The sequence below is a fragment of the Carettochelys insculpta genome, chromosome 6 (genome assembly GCF_033958435.1).
Source record: "Carettochelys insculpta isolate YL-2023 chromosome 6, ASM3395843v1, whole genome shotgun sequence".
NCBI lineage: Eukaryota > Metazoa > Chordata > Testudines > Carettochelyidae > Carettochelys > Carettochelys insculpta.
The window spans coordinates 101,872,840-101,891,403 of record NC_134142.1 but is presented as its reverse complement, the minus strand read 5'-3'; the positions used below and the strand labels follow the sequence as shown (position 1 = coordinate 101,891,403).

Sequence of the window (18,564 nt, the reverse complement as noted above, 5' to 3'; positions counted from 1 at the left end):
CGACCATGGCAGCATGGGCAAGGGTCCGGGGATGGAGACCTAGACCACTCACAGGGTGTGTACCCCCGATGTCTGGGAGAGCGAGACCTCCGCGACGACACAGATAGAGGTGAAACTGGCTCGTGATAGTACTCCAGGGGATCCAGTCCCAGAAATGGTGAAGGTGGCCCAAGCCATGGTGACATTGGTTGGAGGAACGGAGAAGGAGGTTCCGAATGGGCCGGTGGAGACACAGGCCTTCGGTGCGGCGTGTGTATCACAGGGGGAGGGCTTGGTGCTAACAGCAGCACAGCCCTGTCCGGAGATGGACCACGGTGCCGGGCCTTTGATTTTGCCTTGCCCCTCCCCTGCAGGGCTGGCACCGCCCCCTTCCGTGCCGGGGATCTCGGCCCCGCTGTCAGTGCCGCGCGGGTATCCTCCTCCAGTGCCTGCAGGCTCTGTGCCTGGCGCCCCTGCACTGTTGGTGCTGCGGGGGCCGGTGCCGCCTGTGGCGGTGCTGCCAGGTCCAGCGCTTGCCTCGCTGGCGCTCTAGGCACCGCGCATGCTGGCTGTTGTATAACCGGAGGCTCAGCCTCTGCCACGTGCGCTGCCGCGCTGCCGCTTGCCTGAGTATGCGGCTGGGGGCTGTGCGCTCCGCTTGTCCTGCTCGCTGCAAACGCCGGCAAGGATCGAGCCAGAGAGAGTTTCCTCCATTTCTGCACTGAGGGGGTCAAAGGAAACTGCCCTCCTCTTATGCAACCCAGAGGGCCCTTCTGGGTGAGGCTTCTCCGGCAAGTCCGGCTGGAGGGCCTTATCAACAAGAGCATTTTACGCCTCATCGCTCTGTCCTTCCTGGCCCTGGCTGTGAGCTTAGCACAGTGAGAACACTTCTGGGTAGCCTGTGATTCCCCCAGGCATCGGATGCCTTCGCTATGCCCCACGGAGGCCGGCATAGCTTCACGGCATGACTCATGCTTTTTAAAACCTGAAGAGGTCATTGTGGTGAGTCCTTTACTGTTAATAGGGTACTTAGCACTTAATCTGTGCCTTTCCACCCCAAATAGTGATCACCGGCCTGCAGGGCAGCGGGCGGCCTAAATGGCCTTCACGTCTGCTCTTCTCTTCTCCGCTCCTCTCTTTTTTTTTTTTTTTGCTGATATTCTCTTTGTCTTTGCTTTCTCTCTCTTCTTTTTTTTTTAACCAAAAACAACAAATGACACGTAGAAAAAAACCCACTATTTAATCTGACTCTGGCCTTAGCCTGAGTAGATTCCGTCTGCAGCCGATGGCAGTTGAGAAGGAACTGGGGGGGACTGGATCGCGTACGCGGCCTGGGGCGCACAGGGGGGGCGGCGCGCACCGGCGCATGAGCGATCCAGGAGAAACTGCTGGAAGATTTCTGATCTGCGGCGCCAGGCGAGCCCTACACCTATAGTGGAGCACCCACGGGGACCACTCGAAGAAGAACAATAACCTACCACCCCTGTATTTCCTGCCCTCCCCAATCCGAAGAAAAAGAAAAGCAGTATGTGGAGGAAGAAAGACAAAAGTGAGGTGTAAGTATGCACTAGGAAACTGGTGCAAAAAGTGGGGGGGGGGCAGGCCTCTTTGAGAGGCCTGAAATTTCATAAGGGGGGCAGTCAGCACTATCAGCTGCTGGGTCTCAGGCTCATCCATCTCATTAAAAATGTTGAAATATGTAATCATTTTATGTATGCGTATTCACATTTATATACCGATTAATAACATTTTTACACTCTACATACTTTTCTTACACATGACAAAAGGTTTTTTTTCACATGAACATAACCAAAACGTCCACTGGTTTGGATTACGTTAGACAGGATAGGGGACCCTGCTAATTACAGAGAAGAAAAGTGGGGCCCCATGTAAAAATTTTGCTCACCCTTGCGCTATGATAATGTAAGGTTTATGGAGTAGGGAACTACTGCCAAAAAAACAATGGATCTGAATGGTCCTCACATGACTGAAGGTACTAGTTTTACCCCTATATTAGCACTGTGGTTATAAAACTCAGTATGAGATAGCATTCATGTCACTGCTCCAGATATTGTAAAAGCTTTTCAGAGACACTCCTCTCTTATATTCTCTCTCAAAAAAGACAAGCACTGAGACAAGACTGCCATCCACTTTCCACTGACAGAACAGTTACCAAAGGCTCACAACACAAATGCTAGCAGCAGACAGTACAGCTCCCAAGGATTGAATTCTGCATCCATCAAGAGAGAGGTTAGATAGAATGGAGGCAAGCAGGTTTGAGGTGGACGAAAAGTTTGGATTTTCAAGCCCTGAAAAATTTGCAGCCTTGTCCCAGGAGCAAGAAACTCCATGGCAGTGCCTGGAATTCCCTGCTTTTTATACAGTTACTAGCATTCTTAATATTTATTTTGGCAAAAGTTTCTGTATTACTTCAGTCATGGCCAGTTAGTTACCAGCAAGGACTTAGTGAATAGATGACTCAGGCAGTCAGTTATGGGCGAGACATATTTTCATCTCTAGGTCAAGCATTCATCTGCAAACCCCGTGAGCAGTGACAGAAAGTGATCTCTTTCCATCTCTTTCCATGACTTAAGCCCAGATCTATAAAGTGCACTTTGTGTGCACCTGGATGTCATGAGCACAACCTATCATGGCACAAAAAAGTGCTCTTTAATGAGCTGGGCCTAAAACTACCAGTAATATACTAATTGACAGACAATGTGTTAGATGACAAATGATCAAGCAGACTACACTAGTAGATTTTCATTAAAAGTGGAGACCAAGCTGATTTGCTTTGGCTTTAACTGTTAATGGCCGTGTCTACACTAGCCCCAAACTTCGAAATGACCACGCAAATGGCCATTTGGAAGTTTACTAATGAAGCGCTGAAATGCATATTCAGCACTTCATTAGCATGCGGGTGGCCGCAGCACTTCGAAATTGACGCACCTCGCCGCCGCGCGGCTCATCCCAATGGGGCTCCTTTTCGAAAGGACGCCGCCTACTTCGAAGTCCCCTTATTCCCATCAGCTCATGGGAATAAGGGGACTTCAAAGTAGGCGGGGTCCTTTCGAAAAGGAGCCCCGTCAGGACGAGTCGCGCGGCAGCGAGGCGTGTCAATTTCAAAGTGCTGCGGCCGCCCGCATGCTAATGAAACACTGAATATGCATTTCAGCGCTTCATTAGTAAACTTCCAAATGGCCATTTGCGTGGCCATTTCGAAGTTTGGGGCTAGTGTAGACACAGCCAATATGTGTTTGCTTCCACAAAGAATTATACTTATTAGGTAGTCAACCCTCACAGCATGTATTAAATGTAACTCTTTGGAACAGATGGTGTTAAAAAGAGGGTAGAGAACAATGAAATGAAAACAGTGACTGATCTATTTATCCACAGACCAAAAACACTGCAGACTCTTCCCACTGCCTTGTCAATGAACCCAAATTACAATCTTCCAAGAGCAGGTTTATAGTTCTCAGAAGATACAGAAAAAAAATTTACTCTTTTACCAGATCCTCAGTCCCTTTTGGCAAAAAGGCATATTCTTACCAAGACAGAACATTTTGTTTTGATCTCACAATGCAAAAAACACACGGAAAACGGGAAAACAAGTGTAAAAACTAACATCTGTCCGTGTGCTGATAATTCCTGAGCAGTGATGTGAAATGTAATGTGCAAAATGGTTTCCCCATGTCAGCTACACAGGGGGTCTGTCACCTTACGCAGAAATTCTGTGATTACTGGGGAGATTGCTCCATGACAAATATGTTCTTCCTACACAGCCCTGGGTGCAGGTTTATGTGCACAGACGGGACAAGAAAGTTTCAGACAGTTCTGAAAGCATCTTCTTTGAGTGACAGAACTGGTAAGCACAGATGAGCTGTTCTAAATCAAAAATGGGCAAATTCTGCTTTTACATGTGTGTTTGCCATATTTACTCTGAAGTCAATGGGTGCTGTTCTCTCAAGGGCAAAATTGGGCCTGAAGGAAGAACTAGGAGATACTGTTGTTCCAGCCACAGGGCCAGCTGCGTATGTCCATCCATATTAGTGGTCAGACTCGCCACTGTACTTTTAAAAAATTAAACATAAAGAGTGGGAAGAATATTTTAAGAGGTTTCTGTTTCCCTAGTAAGGCAATCTGACCCCAACCAGGAGCGACTGACCACACACATTACAGAAAACCACAATTAATCGTCAACCTCACTGGCAGTCTCAGCAGGAATGCCGTGGGTGAATGGGCCTGGAAAATCAAATCTTCATACTTCTAGTGCTGGTCTGGGTAGGGAATGGGTGATGTATGCTGGCTTTCACTGCAAGGCTCTGTCACTAAACTGGGAAGTCCCTCAGTGGGATAGGCCCGTACTAGTTTATGGGTGGCATCCTCCGCCAGGATGTGCCATTTCAGCAGCATTTCAACTAACAGAGCCCAGCTGTAAGCTCAAAGAAGCCGGAGGGAGAGACATCTCAACAAAACGCCCAAAGCTCAGGGGCACTGTCACAAAAGAGATGAGGGAAGGGAAACTCTGTTCACCGCTTTGAGACTTACCTCTGTGCCAAAGCATACACGATTGGAGAAGAAAAACCAGCAGTGTGACCAAAGAAAGACAAAAGCAGACACCTATCCCAAGGAACAAGCAGGACTGATTGCTCCTTCTGGGCAGATCCTTCTGTGGGCACAATTCTGTTAGGTATTGAGATTCCAGAACTGCCTTTGGCTTCAAAGGGAGTTGAACGTGCTCAGCAGCTTGCAGGATCAAGTCCCATTTTTCTGTATGACCGCTAGAAACTGCAGCCACAGTGACAGGTACTTTAGTGTTGCAGAAAGGTAAAACAGGTTGGTGTGGGATCGGAAGAAGATTTGGATCTCCTCTGTCAGCTGCTCTGGGTACACATGAGAAGGCCAAAATAACAGCTGGGTGCCCCTTCTATAAAACAACAAAAAATGCAGGCACTCCTCTCCCATATGGAAAATCTGTGGTGCAAGTTCCTATTGCCAATTATTGTAGCATACTTTTTGAAGGGCTATGTTACAAGAATGCATACAATAAGGTAGGGCCACTCGTCTTCCTCTTGGGCTGAGAAAGATTATTTTTACTTCTGTGGCTTAATCAAGACAATGTTCTGCATTCCTGACAGCACAGAAAGATCAAATTCTTTTCAACTAATCCAATCAACTAGGAGGGAGGGGAGATCAAAGAAAAATTGCTATGGGACAGTACCCACAGAAGTTCTCCAGAGTTTATGTTGACCACATAACTCCAGAACAAGCAGTCCAGCTGCATCACAGTTCTGCAAACTCTGCATTTATTGTTCCCTCTCCCCTCCGACCTTGTATATTTTAAAACCACTGTGGTTTCAAGCCAAGGCCTTGAGAAGGAATGAGTTAGTCCATGAAAAGCACAATGATGGCTGACCAGTCTGTTTCCAATAAGACCATTCACGAGTTTTAAAGGAACTGAGACCTCCTGCGTGCAGATTGTGAATAATGTGTTTGCTTTGATGCATCAGCCCACTAACCTCCCATTTCATTTCTCCTTACTGGCAGTAGCTGAAAGTTCTTGTTCAGGGCATGTGTTCAACAATATATTGGCTAACCACAATTGCTCAACATCAAGCAGCTCTTTCATGTGCTGTAACAGGTCCTTACCTACAATGTCTTCATAGGCATTCTCCTCTAAAGTGCTCTTGGATCCAAATTTATGCTGGTTCTCTGTACCGTTCTCAGATGGAGAAGGAGGGTACAAAGACTGCAGGCTTGAAGCATCTTCAAACTCAAAGGATTTTCTAGAGTTTAAAACAATGCAATGAACTAATTAGTATTAACTTTTATAAGGACCTAAAGAATTAGCTGTTCACTTGTTCTCTGAGAGATGATAAAATCACTGAAAATCTCTGTGTGGTACTTTAAAGGCTGGGTGGCCACAAGCTCTGAGTAGGGTGTAGCACAGAGGTAGGCAAAATCAGCCCTGGAGGCCAGATATGGACCACCAAGCATTTCTCTCCAGCTGACTCAGCTGATTAGCAGAGCACGCATACTTACAGCCAGCAGCATGTATTCAGCTGCCCCTCCTCCACCTTGTTCCATCTGCAGCCAAGCTGCTCCTAGGATTCTCCTGCTATCTGTGCAGAGGGGGAGGAGATGGCAGAGGATAGCGCTGAAGTCAGGGTGTTCCCCTGCCCCTGCACCCCATCTCTGCAGAGCAGGGATTAGGGACAGACACACGCACAGCTGAGATGTTCCAGTCTGAAACCAGGATGACAAGTGACTCACTCAGGAGACCAGAGCAGGAGAGCGGGGAGACAACAGGACAGAACAGATTTCCCTTAAAGTGACAGAGTGCGGCTTCTCTCATAAACTTACCCAGCAGCAGCCAGCACACACTCTCCATGGTGCCGTCACACCTACCCTGTCTGTGTCACACACGTCGTTATTCGCACCCATATACTGCAGCACACACTCAATGTGTGTCCCAAAGTCTGTCTCTCACACACAAAGTGTTTCTCTTTCACACTCACACGCTCCCTTTGTCTTTCTCTGTAACCCCCAGAGCCAGCTCACAGACACTACCAAAATTCATGGAGTGACCCCTCTGTGAAAATTATTGCCCATGCCTGGGGTAGCACATAGCTGTACTTCCCAGTGAATGGTGCAGAGAAACAATTGTACCTCTGAGAGGCAAAATTCCCACTTTCCTCCATGTTGCTGCAAGCCTGTGCCAGCGGAAGATTATGGTACTCCCCAAGCCAGTTCAGTTCTGCTGGCTGGAACAGCATTACGAAAAGAACAGGTCCTATCTATGTACACCACTTATATATATATATACCCATTTCTGTAGTATCTGGGTGCCTCACGGTCTTTGCTGTCTTTATGCTGACAACTATCAGAGAGGTAGCCATGTTAGTCTGTAGCTTCGAGAACAAGTCTTGTGGCACCTTATAGGGTGCGTCTACACTAGCCAGCTACTTCAAAGTAGCTGGCACGTCGAAATAGCATGCATCATGTCTACACGCGCTGTGCGCTATTTTGACGTTGAAATCGACATTAGGCACCGAGACGTCAAAATCGCTACTCCTATCCGAAGAGGGGAATAGCTCCCTACTTCGACGTTCAGTGTCGAAGTAGGGTGTGTGTAGACAATCCACATCCCGCTACATCAAAATAGCAAGGTCCTCCATGGTGGCCATCCACTAAGGGGTTGAGAGACACTCTTTCCAGCCCCTGCAGGGCTCTATGGTTGCCGCATGCAGCAGCCCTTAGCCCAGAGCTTCTGGCTGCTGCTGCTGCTGCTGCTGCTGCAGCTGGGGGTCCATGCTGTGTGCACGGGGTCTGCAACCGGTTGTTGGCTCTGTGGACCTCGTGCAGTGCAGGTCGAGTGTTTCTTGGAGGGGCCCTTTGAGGGAGCAGCTTGCTTTTGCCCCAGAAGGGCTAATCCAGCCTGTGACCCCCTCTGCAGGCTTTGCTGGCCCCTTATTTCGACAGAGAGTGCTTGCGTGTGTGGACACTCCGCATTTCCTTCCGGGACAGCTCCTTTCAACATTCCCTGTTGCGTTTCCTTCCGGGACTGCTCCTTTCAACATTCCCCGTTGCTATTTCAACGTTGAACATTGACGGCACCAGCCCTGGAGGATGTGTAGATGATACACGTTGAAATAGCCTATTTCGATGTTCTTACTTCGAAATAGGCTACTTCAATGTAGCGTGCTAGTGTAGACGAAGCCACAGACTGACAGATATTTTGGAGCATAAGCTTTCGTGGGCAAAGACCCACTTCACCATCTGTTATAGTCTATAAGGTGCCACAAGACTTCTTGTTATGCTGACAGCAACACTGTGAGGTAGGAAAATGCTATTATTCATATCATACGGATAGAGAAATGAGGCACAGAGAGAATCTCGTAAGGCCGAGATTTTTAACAGCATTCAGGTATTGATGTGCTCACCTTTCACAGATTTCAGAGGTTCTACAGCTAGATAGGACCACTGTGACCCTCCAATCTGAACTTTTGCATTGCACAGGCCACAGACCTAACCCAAAATAATTCCTAGCACATATTGCATAGAAAATCATCTTGCTTTAAAAATTGGCAGTGATAGAGAATTCCCTATAACTCTCAGTAAACTGTTCCAGTGGTTAATTACCTTCACAGTCAAAAATTTACTCCTTATTTGTAATCTGAATTTGTCTAGCATCAGCTTCCAGCTATCGGATTGTGTTACATCTTTCTCTGCTAGGCTGAAGAGTCCATTATTCAATATTTATTTCCTGTGTAAATACTTACAGGGTATAATCAAGTAATTATTTCACCTTCTTTTTGTTAAGTTAATTAGATGTGGTCGTAAAGCCTATCATTATAAAGTATGTTACAATACATAACTGATTTAGGAGCTAAAATCCCATTTACAAAAGTTATTTACGCACTTGGCAGCCTCAGTCCCAATGAGGCTGAATGTGATTTAGTGCTGAAATATTAAAGATTTAATCCCTCCTCAACATCCTTCTGTGGTGGGGAACCACTACTATCCTCCCTATTTTGCAGCCACAGAAGCAGAGCCACAGAAAAATTACATGACTTGCCCAAGGGCCTAGAATAAGTCACTAGCAGAGCTAGGAGTAAACCTCCTCCTGTCCTTCAGCCGCTGGAATACATTGCCTATCATTCCAGGGAGAACAATGTTTGTTTGAAGTTATGCTTTCCCCCAAAGCACTAGGCCAGGATTCTGAACCAGAGATACATGTACCCCAGGGAATATGAAGAGGTCTTCCAGGGGGTACATCAACTCATCCAGATATTTGCCTAGTTCTACAATAGTATACACATAAAGTGCTAAAAAGGAGAGTGGAAACAAAAATTGTATATGATTTGTTTATACTGCTCTGCATACAATACACTGAAATAAAAGTACAATATTTATATTCCAATTGATTTATTTTGTAATCCTATGGTAAAAATAAGAGTAAGCAACTTTTCAGAAATCATGTACTCTGACACTTTTGAAATTTTATGTCCAATTTTGTAAGCCAGTAATTAAGGGAAGTGAAATTAACAAATCAGAATCCAGAAAAGGGTACAGTAGTCAGACTCCAGAAAAGCATACAGTAGTCCGGAAAGGTTGAGAACTACTATCCTAGGAGACCTGGGAGCTCAAAGTAACAGTTTACTCTCTTAATTTAGTTTTAAATACCCATAATCCCAACAGAAGCACACGGGGAACAATGGGACATACACATTGCTCAAAATTTTAAGAAATAAGAGCTTCTGAACGCTGGACACCGTTGTTGCCGGTAAGCTGAGTGCTTGGATGGCTGTCCAGGAGAGATTCAAGTGCCACCAAGCTGATTGGCAGAGTGCACACAGCCACCCCAGCGGGCAGCATATGTTTCTATTGGTGGTGGACATCTGCACGTCTCAGTGCACATAACAAAATTGATTCCACCCATAGATAGAAAAAATTGGAGGGAACGCTGCTGGACACTTGTTAAAATCAGATGCCTACATGTGGATGACTAACTAAATAAATGTAGGTTTCTATTCTGAAAAAAAAATCTTGGCCACGAGTAGAATCAGCTCTCGTTTTAGCTGGAGCACTATGTTGGTTTTACATGACCACTAAGTTTTACCTGGTTAAAAAAAAAGGCTTTTAGACTCAGCCATGCATAAGGGGAGACACTTGGCTTCCAAAATTTGTACAGCTGCGTGTGCAATGTTTCTTGTGGATAAAAGAGTCACTGGTTTCTGTCACAAACCCTGTCCCAAGCAGTGGCAAGGATGGGCCTGTGGCTTCAGCAGGTGGAGGCTGGATGGCAGGTGGAGGGGTGGGTGGTGCTGAGGGTATTGGGAGGTGCTATTTGGAGTGGATTTGCATTTGCTACCTGCATTGCATGCTGAAGGCTGTTTTGGGGTGTGCGAAGGTAAAAGGGTCCTCAGGGCTCTCTGGGGGAAGTTGAATGGAAATCTCTGGCTGCTGGGGTAAATGCACTCCAATACTGGGTCCTTCCCCTTCTTTCTACACTGGTACCACAAGAGTTAGGCAGTACAGGTTCAGGGCCATCTCTGCAGCCGAGCTGGTTGCAAATACAGTCCAGATGGATGATGGGAGCATGTGCAGGTGTGCACCACGAATAGAAACACATGCTGCCCGCTGGGGTGGCTGTGTGCACTCTGCCGATCAGCTTGGTGGCACTTGCATCTGTCCCGGACAGCCATCCAAGCACTCAGCTTACCAGCAACATGTGACAGGACTAGAAGTTGATAGCCCTGAAGCTCTACTACCCCACAAACAGCAGTTCCTTCCCTGCTCCCCCTCAGGGAAGCTAACCCACTGAAGTCTTCAGAGCAGCGTCTCACTTTTGCATTCACACGGGCTCCAGGCTGCTATCTACCATGTTGGTGAGGTGGAACCCAGGCTCTGCCCACTGCTCTCCCTCCTCTAATTTGTTCACCAGAGGCTGGGGGAAGGCTGGGCTGAGTAGTGGAAAGCGTACAGTTTTGTTCTGTGAGACACCCAATAACTCCCTGAAGTGGCAGCTACACAGTGCCCATTCCTCTGGGCTTAGCCTCATGGATTCCTGGTCCATTGTGGACCTGTGATCTGCAACTGTCCCTTCTCAAAGCCTGACACATTCAGATCCACGTTACTGTTGCTGTATGCAGACGGGCACCAGAGTCAATAATAGTTTCAGATCCAGGCCTGAACTCACTCAGGTGTAGGGTCTGCTAACTGTGAGATTTTGATTCAGGCTTATTTCTAATGTAAACTATCACTACAGCAAGGCAACAGCTTAGGACCAGGCTCCAAAACAGGTCCTAAAGATGCAGACAGACACCTAGAGGGATTTGAAAAAATGTCTGAGTAGGTTAGGCATTTAGCACTCTTCCCCCACACCCCCATACAACATCACATATCAAAGTGCTGCATTTGCCCCAAAAGGTCATTTTTCTGGATCCATGGAACAAGGGAAGTCATGCACTCATGAAACCGAAAAAAAACAAATAAATCCAAGAAATAGAAACCATCTGCTGACAAGCACAGCTCTGCCTTTGAAAGCAGACTTCAGCATTATTATCAACTTCTTTGAGCTTTCTGATAACAACAGCCATTTTGCTGAGAAGTGACAATATTTAGGACATCTGTTCCTTCAGGGGATGGATTACGACTGAACAAATGCTGGATTACCCAGACCATGGGGGCTCTCTGAAAACCACACGGACAGATTGCCCATCTCCCTTGCTCAGAAAAAGCCTTCCTACTTAGAAGGTCCCCCCAGACACCTCCCCTTTTTCTCCTCCATTGTTCCCCTGCCTTTCACAAAAGATGCCTCCATCTCTCCTAAATGTTCCAGGATTCGTAATCACACAGCCCATCCTCAAGAGATTGGTCCTTTCTCCAGGCTCTTTCCTCAGGGGCCAGCCAAGTCGGACCACTCCCAGCACTCTCATTCACTGCTGTTTTGCTGCACTGTGGGGCCCAGATCCCAAGGATACAGCCTGAATCTGCCCCCTTCCCCCAGCAACCAAGGATGGATGATTGCAACCCACTTTTCAGTTTCATTTTACGCTAAATTAACACTCAAAGAAAAGCAATACTTGTAGCAAAATGTTCAAGTTCTCACGCTATCAGAGTGTAAAGCAATACAGATGTTTGTTCTGACACACAATGCTAATATCGGATATCATATCAGTCTCCAGCCAGGTGCAGCTCAGAGATGGAGATGCTAATTTTAATAATAACAAATAAATAAATAAATAAATAATATGGCACTTCTTAAATGGTTTGCACCAGAAGGTCACAAAACATGTTACTAGCAAGGGAATTATTTTAAAGCTAGAAAATAGTCACAGAGATATTCAGGGCCAGAACTGACAATGACACCAATTCAGGCTTTCAATTTGCTTCTGTTGTATTTAACCACAACCACTTATATAGAATTTAGGGGCCTAAATCACGGCTTTCTTACATTAACAGTAACTCTACAGGCTGAACCTCTCTAGTCCAGCCCTCTCTGGTCTCGCAACCTGTGTGGTCTGGCATGATTTTAGCTAGCCAGATGTCCACTTAGCAGAGCAGTGGCCAAGTTTCCAATAGTCCCATTAAGTTTGTTTGCAGCCACCAGTCCTGGCTCTCAGAGTTCTGTCCTGTTATTTAGCTTCAATTTACCCCAAATGTCTGCCAAGCAGTGGAAGTGTTGGTAATGTTGCTAGACAATATTGACCTCCCATGGTCCAGCAAATTCTCTTGTTCGGCACTGGTCAGGTCCAGATGGCGCTGGACTACAGAGGTTCAACCTGTACTGAAATCAGTGCAGCTGCACTGGTGTAAAGTTGGGTGATGTGAGGAATCAAGCTGAAGAAGTCAACCTGATTTGTGCCAGACATCAAACAGCTCTGGTGATTCTCTCAACTCTACATTTTATATCCAAATTGTTATTGTTATTTGTTTAATGCTAACACCCAAAGGTCCCATTCAGACATGGGTCCCTCTGTAGTAAGTGCTGTACAAAGACATATTCCTTGCACTTGTGAGTTCACTATCTAATCTAATCACCACAGATGACTGGGCTCAACAATTATGCATACAGGTGACTATGTGTGTATCATATTCTCCATCTCACTTAACGTGTGTAATGGAAACTGTGATACCGGCATCTTTAGTACAGCACTTCGAAATTGACCAATGAAAAATGCTATGCAAGAGCTACATATTATTATTTAAAACGACAGATCACACAGTGATTCCCAATTCCCTGTTCTAGGCATTGTACACATTCCTCAATGTAACACTGGCTTAAGTTTTCGAATGCAAATCATTACTTATATATGAGCACAGAAAAAATATTACTTCTAGTGATCTGAACATTTACAGGGTTACACGTTGCAAAACAAGCACAGCTTTCTTTCCCATTCAGCTAGAGGGGGAACTCTGATTAGTCCATAGGCTTGTTCACTGAGTCTTAAGCCAAGGGTCACACATACACACTACTAATCACATCTTGGCTTTCCACACTTCCTCACTCTCTTTCTTTGAGAAACAGCAGTAGTAATGTCATTTGATGCAAGTCAGAAACAGGATCTGAAAACCCATTCCTCCCTCCCTCCTGCCCCACTGCATTTAGGTCAGGTTGCGCTGACATACACTAGCAAGAAGCTGAGTCAATATCTAGTACCAAATACTGAATTCATAGGATACATTTGAAATAGCACATAGCAGTTACTTGTAAAACTCATACATAAATACTGAATGTGTATGTATTATACACACACAGCATCCAAATACGTCCTCCATAAATGAGTATTTTGAAAGCTTATGAACACCGTACCCCTACAATTTTCAAGCAGCAGTTTAAACTATACCACTCTCATTAAAAGTCAGAGGGAGTCACACAGTTAAAATAACACAGTCTGCTGTGGAACTGTAACGGTATGGATTAACACTTTCACAATAACATACTTGTCACCAGTTTTGTACATAAATATGAAGGCCACACTGCAAGCAGTTTCTAAGAATTAAACCCTCACTAATCAATTGTCATTCACTTAGGACTGACAATTCCAAGAACTGAATGAAACAAACAACAGCCTACCTAACTGGCATATTTACTGTGTCTTCAACTTTCAGATGGAAATGCATCCCCCCACTAATGTGTTTTGAGGTTAATGCACTCATACAGCAAGGCCATTAATAGAATGATAATGGTTGTGTTACAAGAGTTAAGAGCATAATGAAATTATGCTTCATTAAAGATCTGGAATAAGGCATTTATGCCAGATTGACACAGATGACCTTCAACAGGTGTGGAGCAGTCACAAAAAAGGCAACCCCCAGTGGATCCAGATTTCCTACTAGGAGAATTCCAGTTGTCTTCAAAACTGCAATAAAATAAGAGTAATGGACCAGGTGGACGTGAAACCAGTGAACTCTGATGACAGAGCTCAAATTGGTATCAAAGGCTTCTTGCTTTTCTTGAGCCAAAAGCATTGTGTTAGGAAGGAAAAGAATCTTGCTACCCACAAATCACTCTACATTTGTTTTAATATCATGTGCAATACATTTCCCAGATTTTACCTATTTTGGGACTTTCTGTGAAAGCGTGACTCTTTCTTCTGCCTCCTGGTCACGGGGGGAGCGGGGGTGGATGGGAGAGGGGGAGGAGCAGCAGATGTCAGAGAAGGAGGTAGGCCATTGCTTGGTTTACTTTTGTGGTTCTTATCAGCTTCATATTCAAAGGTGCGTTTGGGCTTGGGGACAGGGTTCACTGCTGTGTTAGCTGGGCTCTCTGAGAGCAGTTTAGGGTTACCAGAATTAGTAGGAGCCCCTTGCTTTGTTTTAAGATTTTTTTCACTCTCCGTAGGTGTTTCTGGATCTCTCCCAACACTAACAGTCCCTTCTTTGCTATCACTCACGTTCTCGCTCAGACCCTCCACAGTACCTAGCGTCATGGACTTTTTCCTCCCTCTGTCAACACTATAGCAGCTACTTGGCAGCTGAGGGAGACCCCTGCCAGGCTGTTCTTTTAATGCCTGTTCAATCTTCTGTATTCTGTTCAGCACGGCCGAAGTTTCTTTTCTGACATGCCCTTTGGAGACAGCATTGGGCAGAGCCTCGCTCCTGCTTGGCCTCTTTTCCAGTCTACGGCAAGAATCTCTATCCGGGAGCTCCTCCTCCTCTGTTTCTGGGTAGGAGCACTCAGAAAATGTTCTGCTCATTCTCCTGAGTCCTTTAAAATCAAAAGTCGTCTCACTGCAAGGAGAAGGCAATATGCTAGGGCAGCCCTCACTGCCAGATCTGTCCCCAAGGTCCCTCTTGTCCACACGTGTGCTCATCGTGGCAGCAAGCTCCTTGCGGCACTCCCATTCTGTAATCTTCTGCCTGATATCCAGTGCCTGGGAGTGGATGCTTGCCCGGCTGAGAGAGAGGTTCCGTAAGTTGGCTGCACTTCCCAAGGTGAGAGTGCTCCGGGCAAGCTGACGGCTCCCTATTGCACCCCCATCCTGGGTCTCCTTGGGGGTCTCTTTTTGGTCCTCTGCCTTGAAAACAGACAGCCTTTTATCCAAGGAGCCAATGCTCACAGCTTTGAGGGAGTGGTTTGGACAGTCTGTGTTTGAGGAGAGCCTGGAGGTGTCTCTCCGCGTGGAGCCCCGGCTGCTCCACTCCTGGAAGAGCAGCCTGGAATTGGAAACTTTGGTGAACCTGGTAGATTGGCAGGATTCCTCACTGTCACTGAGGGGATAGGCTGGGCTTCTTGGTGGGGACAAAAGAGGAGGCGGAGAGACTGACTGACACCTGGAAGCAAAAAGAAAATAAAAATCAGCTCCCTGGAAAACTAAGATTCACAGCTATCTCTTCTCTGCAAGTAACCAGGACTAGGTATGCAAATCACACAACAGCAATCATCATCATCAGAGGGCAACTAAATGCTGTCCAACTGCAAAATTACAAGGAGTAGCAATTTGCAAAGAAGTGTCATTTCCAAAACCAACTTTCCACCTTTTTTTCCAGGATTTACCAAGGCTTGTTCCTTCTGAGTACAGCTGGCAGCCTCATATCAAGCCACTGCCTTGAAAGCACCTTCTACTCAGAGTCAATGGGACAGATCCTCCTCTGGTATAAATCAGCATAACTCCAATGGCCTCTCAGAGATTGAGGCCTCTCGGGAGGAAGGCAATTAATTGAGAAATGCCTGTGGAGCATCTAGGCAAAGTCAGCCTTTTACCCTCCAAGGCAGGAGAACCACACACATCAGCTCACTGATCTGGGTTCCACATCCAGTCAAGGGATTACTGACCTGAACTCACACCCTTCAGCGGCACAGTGTTGTAAGAGAATGTTTACACACTTGACCTTAGCCCTAAAAAGGCTACTACATCCAAGAAGACTCCCACTGAAGAAAGAATCAGGGAAGCTAACACAAAGACAATAGCTTAGATCTTGGAAACACAGAGCGAATCAATTAAAATGTAAAGATTTTTAACTCATGACGTCCACAGTATAACACCCTCATAATATTTTTAAGCAAGTACAAATTTATATACTAAGTGAAATTAAAATGGCAAAGAAATGACCTGTTTTGTCTTTGGACTGAGAGAGGCCAACTGATGAAATTTAGTGGTCTTTATCAAGAAGAACAAATAATTCCTTATTAAAAAGTACTAAAGCCTGAAAAAAATTATTTTTCCCACTTCCACTCTAAAATACATAAAATATCCACAAAGCTCTCAGCAGCTCCTTCTCTAAATTATCAGGTCATTAAAAACACATTTTTGCCATGGTTGGCAGAATGCACCATTGTCTCTACGCAGTTATACTTTATTAAACTTCTTCAAACTGCTACCAAGAGCTACAAACAACAACAGAAACACAATCTCAAATCAGCACTACCATATAAAGCAAAGTGAAAATTAGACCAAAATCATGTCACAAACTGGGTTGTAAGTCTCATGTCACAAAACACATACATAATATGCAGCACCACATGAATCACAACTACTGCAAGAGTCAGTCTACCTTTCAGTTTTAAACAGTAATCAAAGGGAAGGGGAAAACATACACAGTAGATCCTTGAGTTACGCAATGGTTCCGTTCCATGCACCTTCTCGTAACCCAAATTTCATGTAAGTGGGGATCCAGCTTTTTCCCCAGCGGAACAGACATTCTACAGCTGGGCAAGCAGCAGAATGGTAACTCCTGGGGTGAGGTGGGGGGGGCAGTTGGGGGGGGTTAAGCATGGCAGTGTGTTGGGGCCATGGGAGGCGGGCGGGGTGGCTAAGCTTGGTGTGGGTTAGGGCTGCAGTGGGGCAAGGGGTGGAGCTCAGCCAGAGCTTTGTGCAGGGGTGGTGAGCTGGAGCCCTGCTCGGGTGGCAAGCTGGGCCGCAGGGGAGTTGAACCAATGCATGGGAGGGGTTGAACTGGAGCCTCACAGAGGAGGGGTTGAACCAGGGTGGGGGTGTTGAACTGAAGCCATGTGCGGGGGGGGCTTGAACTGGTGCCATGCACAGGGGGTTGAAACCAGGGCTGGGGGATGGAACCAGGGCCATGCACAAGAGGTTTGAACCAGGGCGGGGGGGTGGTTTAAACAGGAGCCATGCTCGAGGGGGGGTTAAATCAGGGTGGGAGGATGGAACCGGAGCTGCACGGGAGGGGTTTGAACCAGGGCAGGGCTTGAATGTGAGCCACATTCAGGGGATTGAACTGGGGCAGGAGGATGGAACCAGGCCACACATGGGGGGTTTAAACCAGGGCGGGGGTGGGGGGGCTGAGCCAGAGCTGGAGCTAGAGCCAGATCCAGAGCTGGGTGTGGGGGTTGGAGTTGAGCCTGAGCCATGTGCAGGTGGTGAGCAGGCAGGAGGGTTGAATTAGGTCCAGGGAGGTTGAGTCAGAGTCGCACCTGAGGGGTGGTGAGCTTGAGCCAGAGGTGGGGGATGGGGGGTGAGCAGGAGCTATGCGCAGGTGGTGAGTGAAGCTGAGAGGAGGGGGCCTGAGAGGGGGCGTGAGGAGCCAGGGGGATTAAACCAGGGCTGGGGGCAGGCGACTTAAGCACAACTGGAAATCACACATTTCCAGGGTTTACTGTAGGAATGGGGGGTTAGCCGCGTAAGAGGGGGGTCGCGTACTCTGAGACCTTACTGTATCTCCTTACATCTGAAGCTGATTTTGTATTGTATGGAGAATGTGGATGGTATTAATCAACCTGCCCTCCATCTTCCTAGTGGAACTTTTATTTAGACAAAATGCAAAGATTCATGTGACAACTCAGACATCACCAGAGTAAAACTAGACTATGAGATTCCCTCCTTTTCAAGTATCGGAGGGGTAGCTGTGTTAGTCTGGATCTGTAACAGCAACGAAGGGTCCTGTGGCACCTCATAGCCGAACAGAAAAGTTTTGACCATGAGCTTTCGTGAGCACAGACTCACTTTTTTCAAGTGGCCTCCGCCCTGAACTGGCACCCCACGCTTACAATGTGGCTCCTGATCGAGTCCTACACACTGGTTAGACTATCCACCATACTGAAGCAATCACTGCACAGCACCATGGAGCTTAGCTTGAGACATTAGATTCTTATTCTTTCAAAAACATTCCAGTGAATCAGAACTACTACAACAACAGGTTTTTGGATTTCATGCCAGTTTCCCAGAGTTAATGATGCCTTACGAGCAAAAACTCAGAGGTACAATAAAAATTCAGTTCAGAAAAGAACAACAAAGTATCACCAAAAGCAACTTAACTCTTTTTCAGTGTCCTATGAGGAATCCTGTCTCTTTGGCACTGAAGCTAAAGACCACTTTGATTTGATGAGTTTTATTTGCTTCTTCTGCATTTCAAAAAAACATGTGTCTTCTCCAAAAAGAACTGCACGTTTTGCCCCACACAGCAATGACAAATCATTCACCAGTTGCTGGCTCCATGCAGTAGAGCTTTATCTTCGTGACAGAAATGGTAGTGTTGGGGTATAAAAATGTGTGATCCTGAGCCCTCGAAAATCAAATTGGCTGATATTCTATAAAGCTTCAAAACATCGTTCTTTGTAGACAAGAAATCCCAGAAGGTTTTGGTGGCAGGTCTAGTATTTTTGGCAGCTTGTCCCAG

General features: G+C 46.3%; 1 protein-coding gene across 9 annotated transcripts in view; it reads right to left on the bottom strand.

The window, feature by feature from the left end:
• DENND2B (DENN domain containing 2B) overlaps nt 1-18,564 on the bottom strand; it is a 295,741-nt gene that overhangs the window by 99,197 nt on the left and 177,980 nt on the right. For 4 of the 9 annotated variants that reach the window (XM_074997690.1, XM_074997686.1, XM_074997687.1 and 1 more), the window contains 2 exons: nt 14,044-15,261; nt 5,629-5,765 (listed from right to left, as the gene is read on the bottom strand). The exons of 2 other annotated variants lie outside the window; for them this stretch is intronic. In XM_074997690.1, the coding sequence (XP_074853791.1) occupies nt 5,629-5,765; nt 14,044-15,261 (1,355 nt within the window). The remainder of the gene's footprint in view (nt 1-5,628; nt 5,766-14,043; nt 15,262-18,564) is intronic. 3 more of the 9 variants (XM_074997691.1, XM_074997692.1, XM_074997695.1) reach the window with 1 other exon arrangement.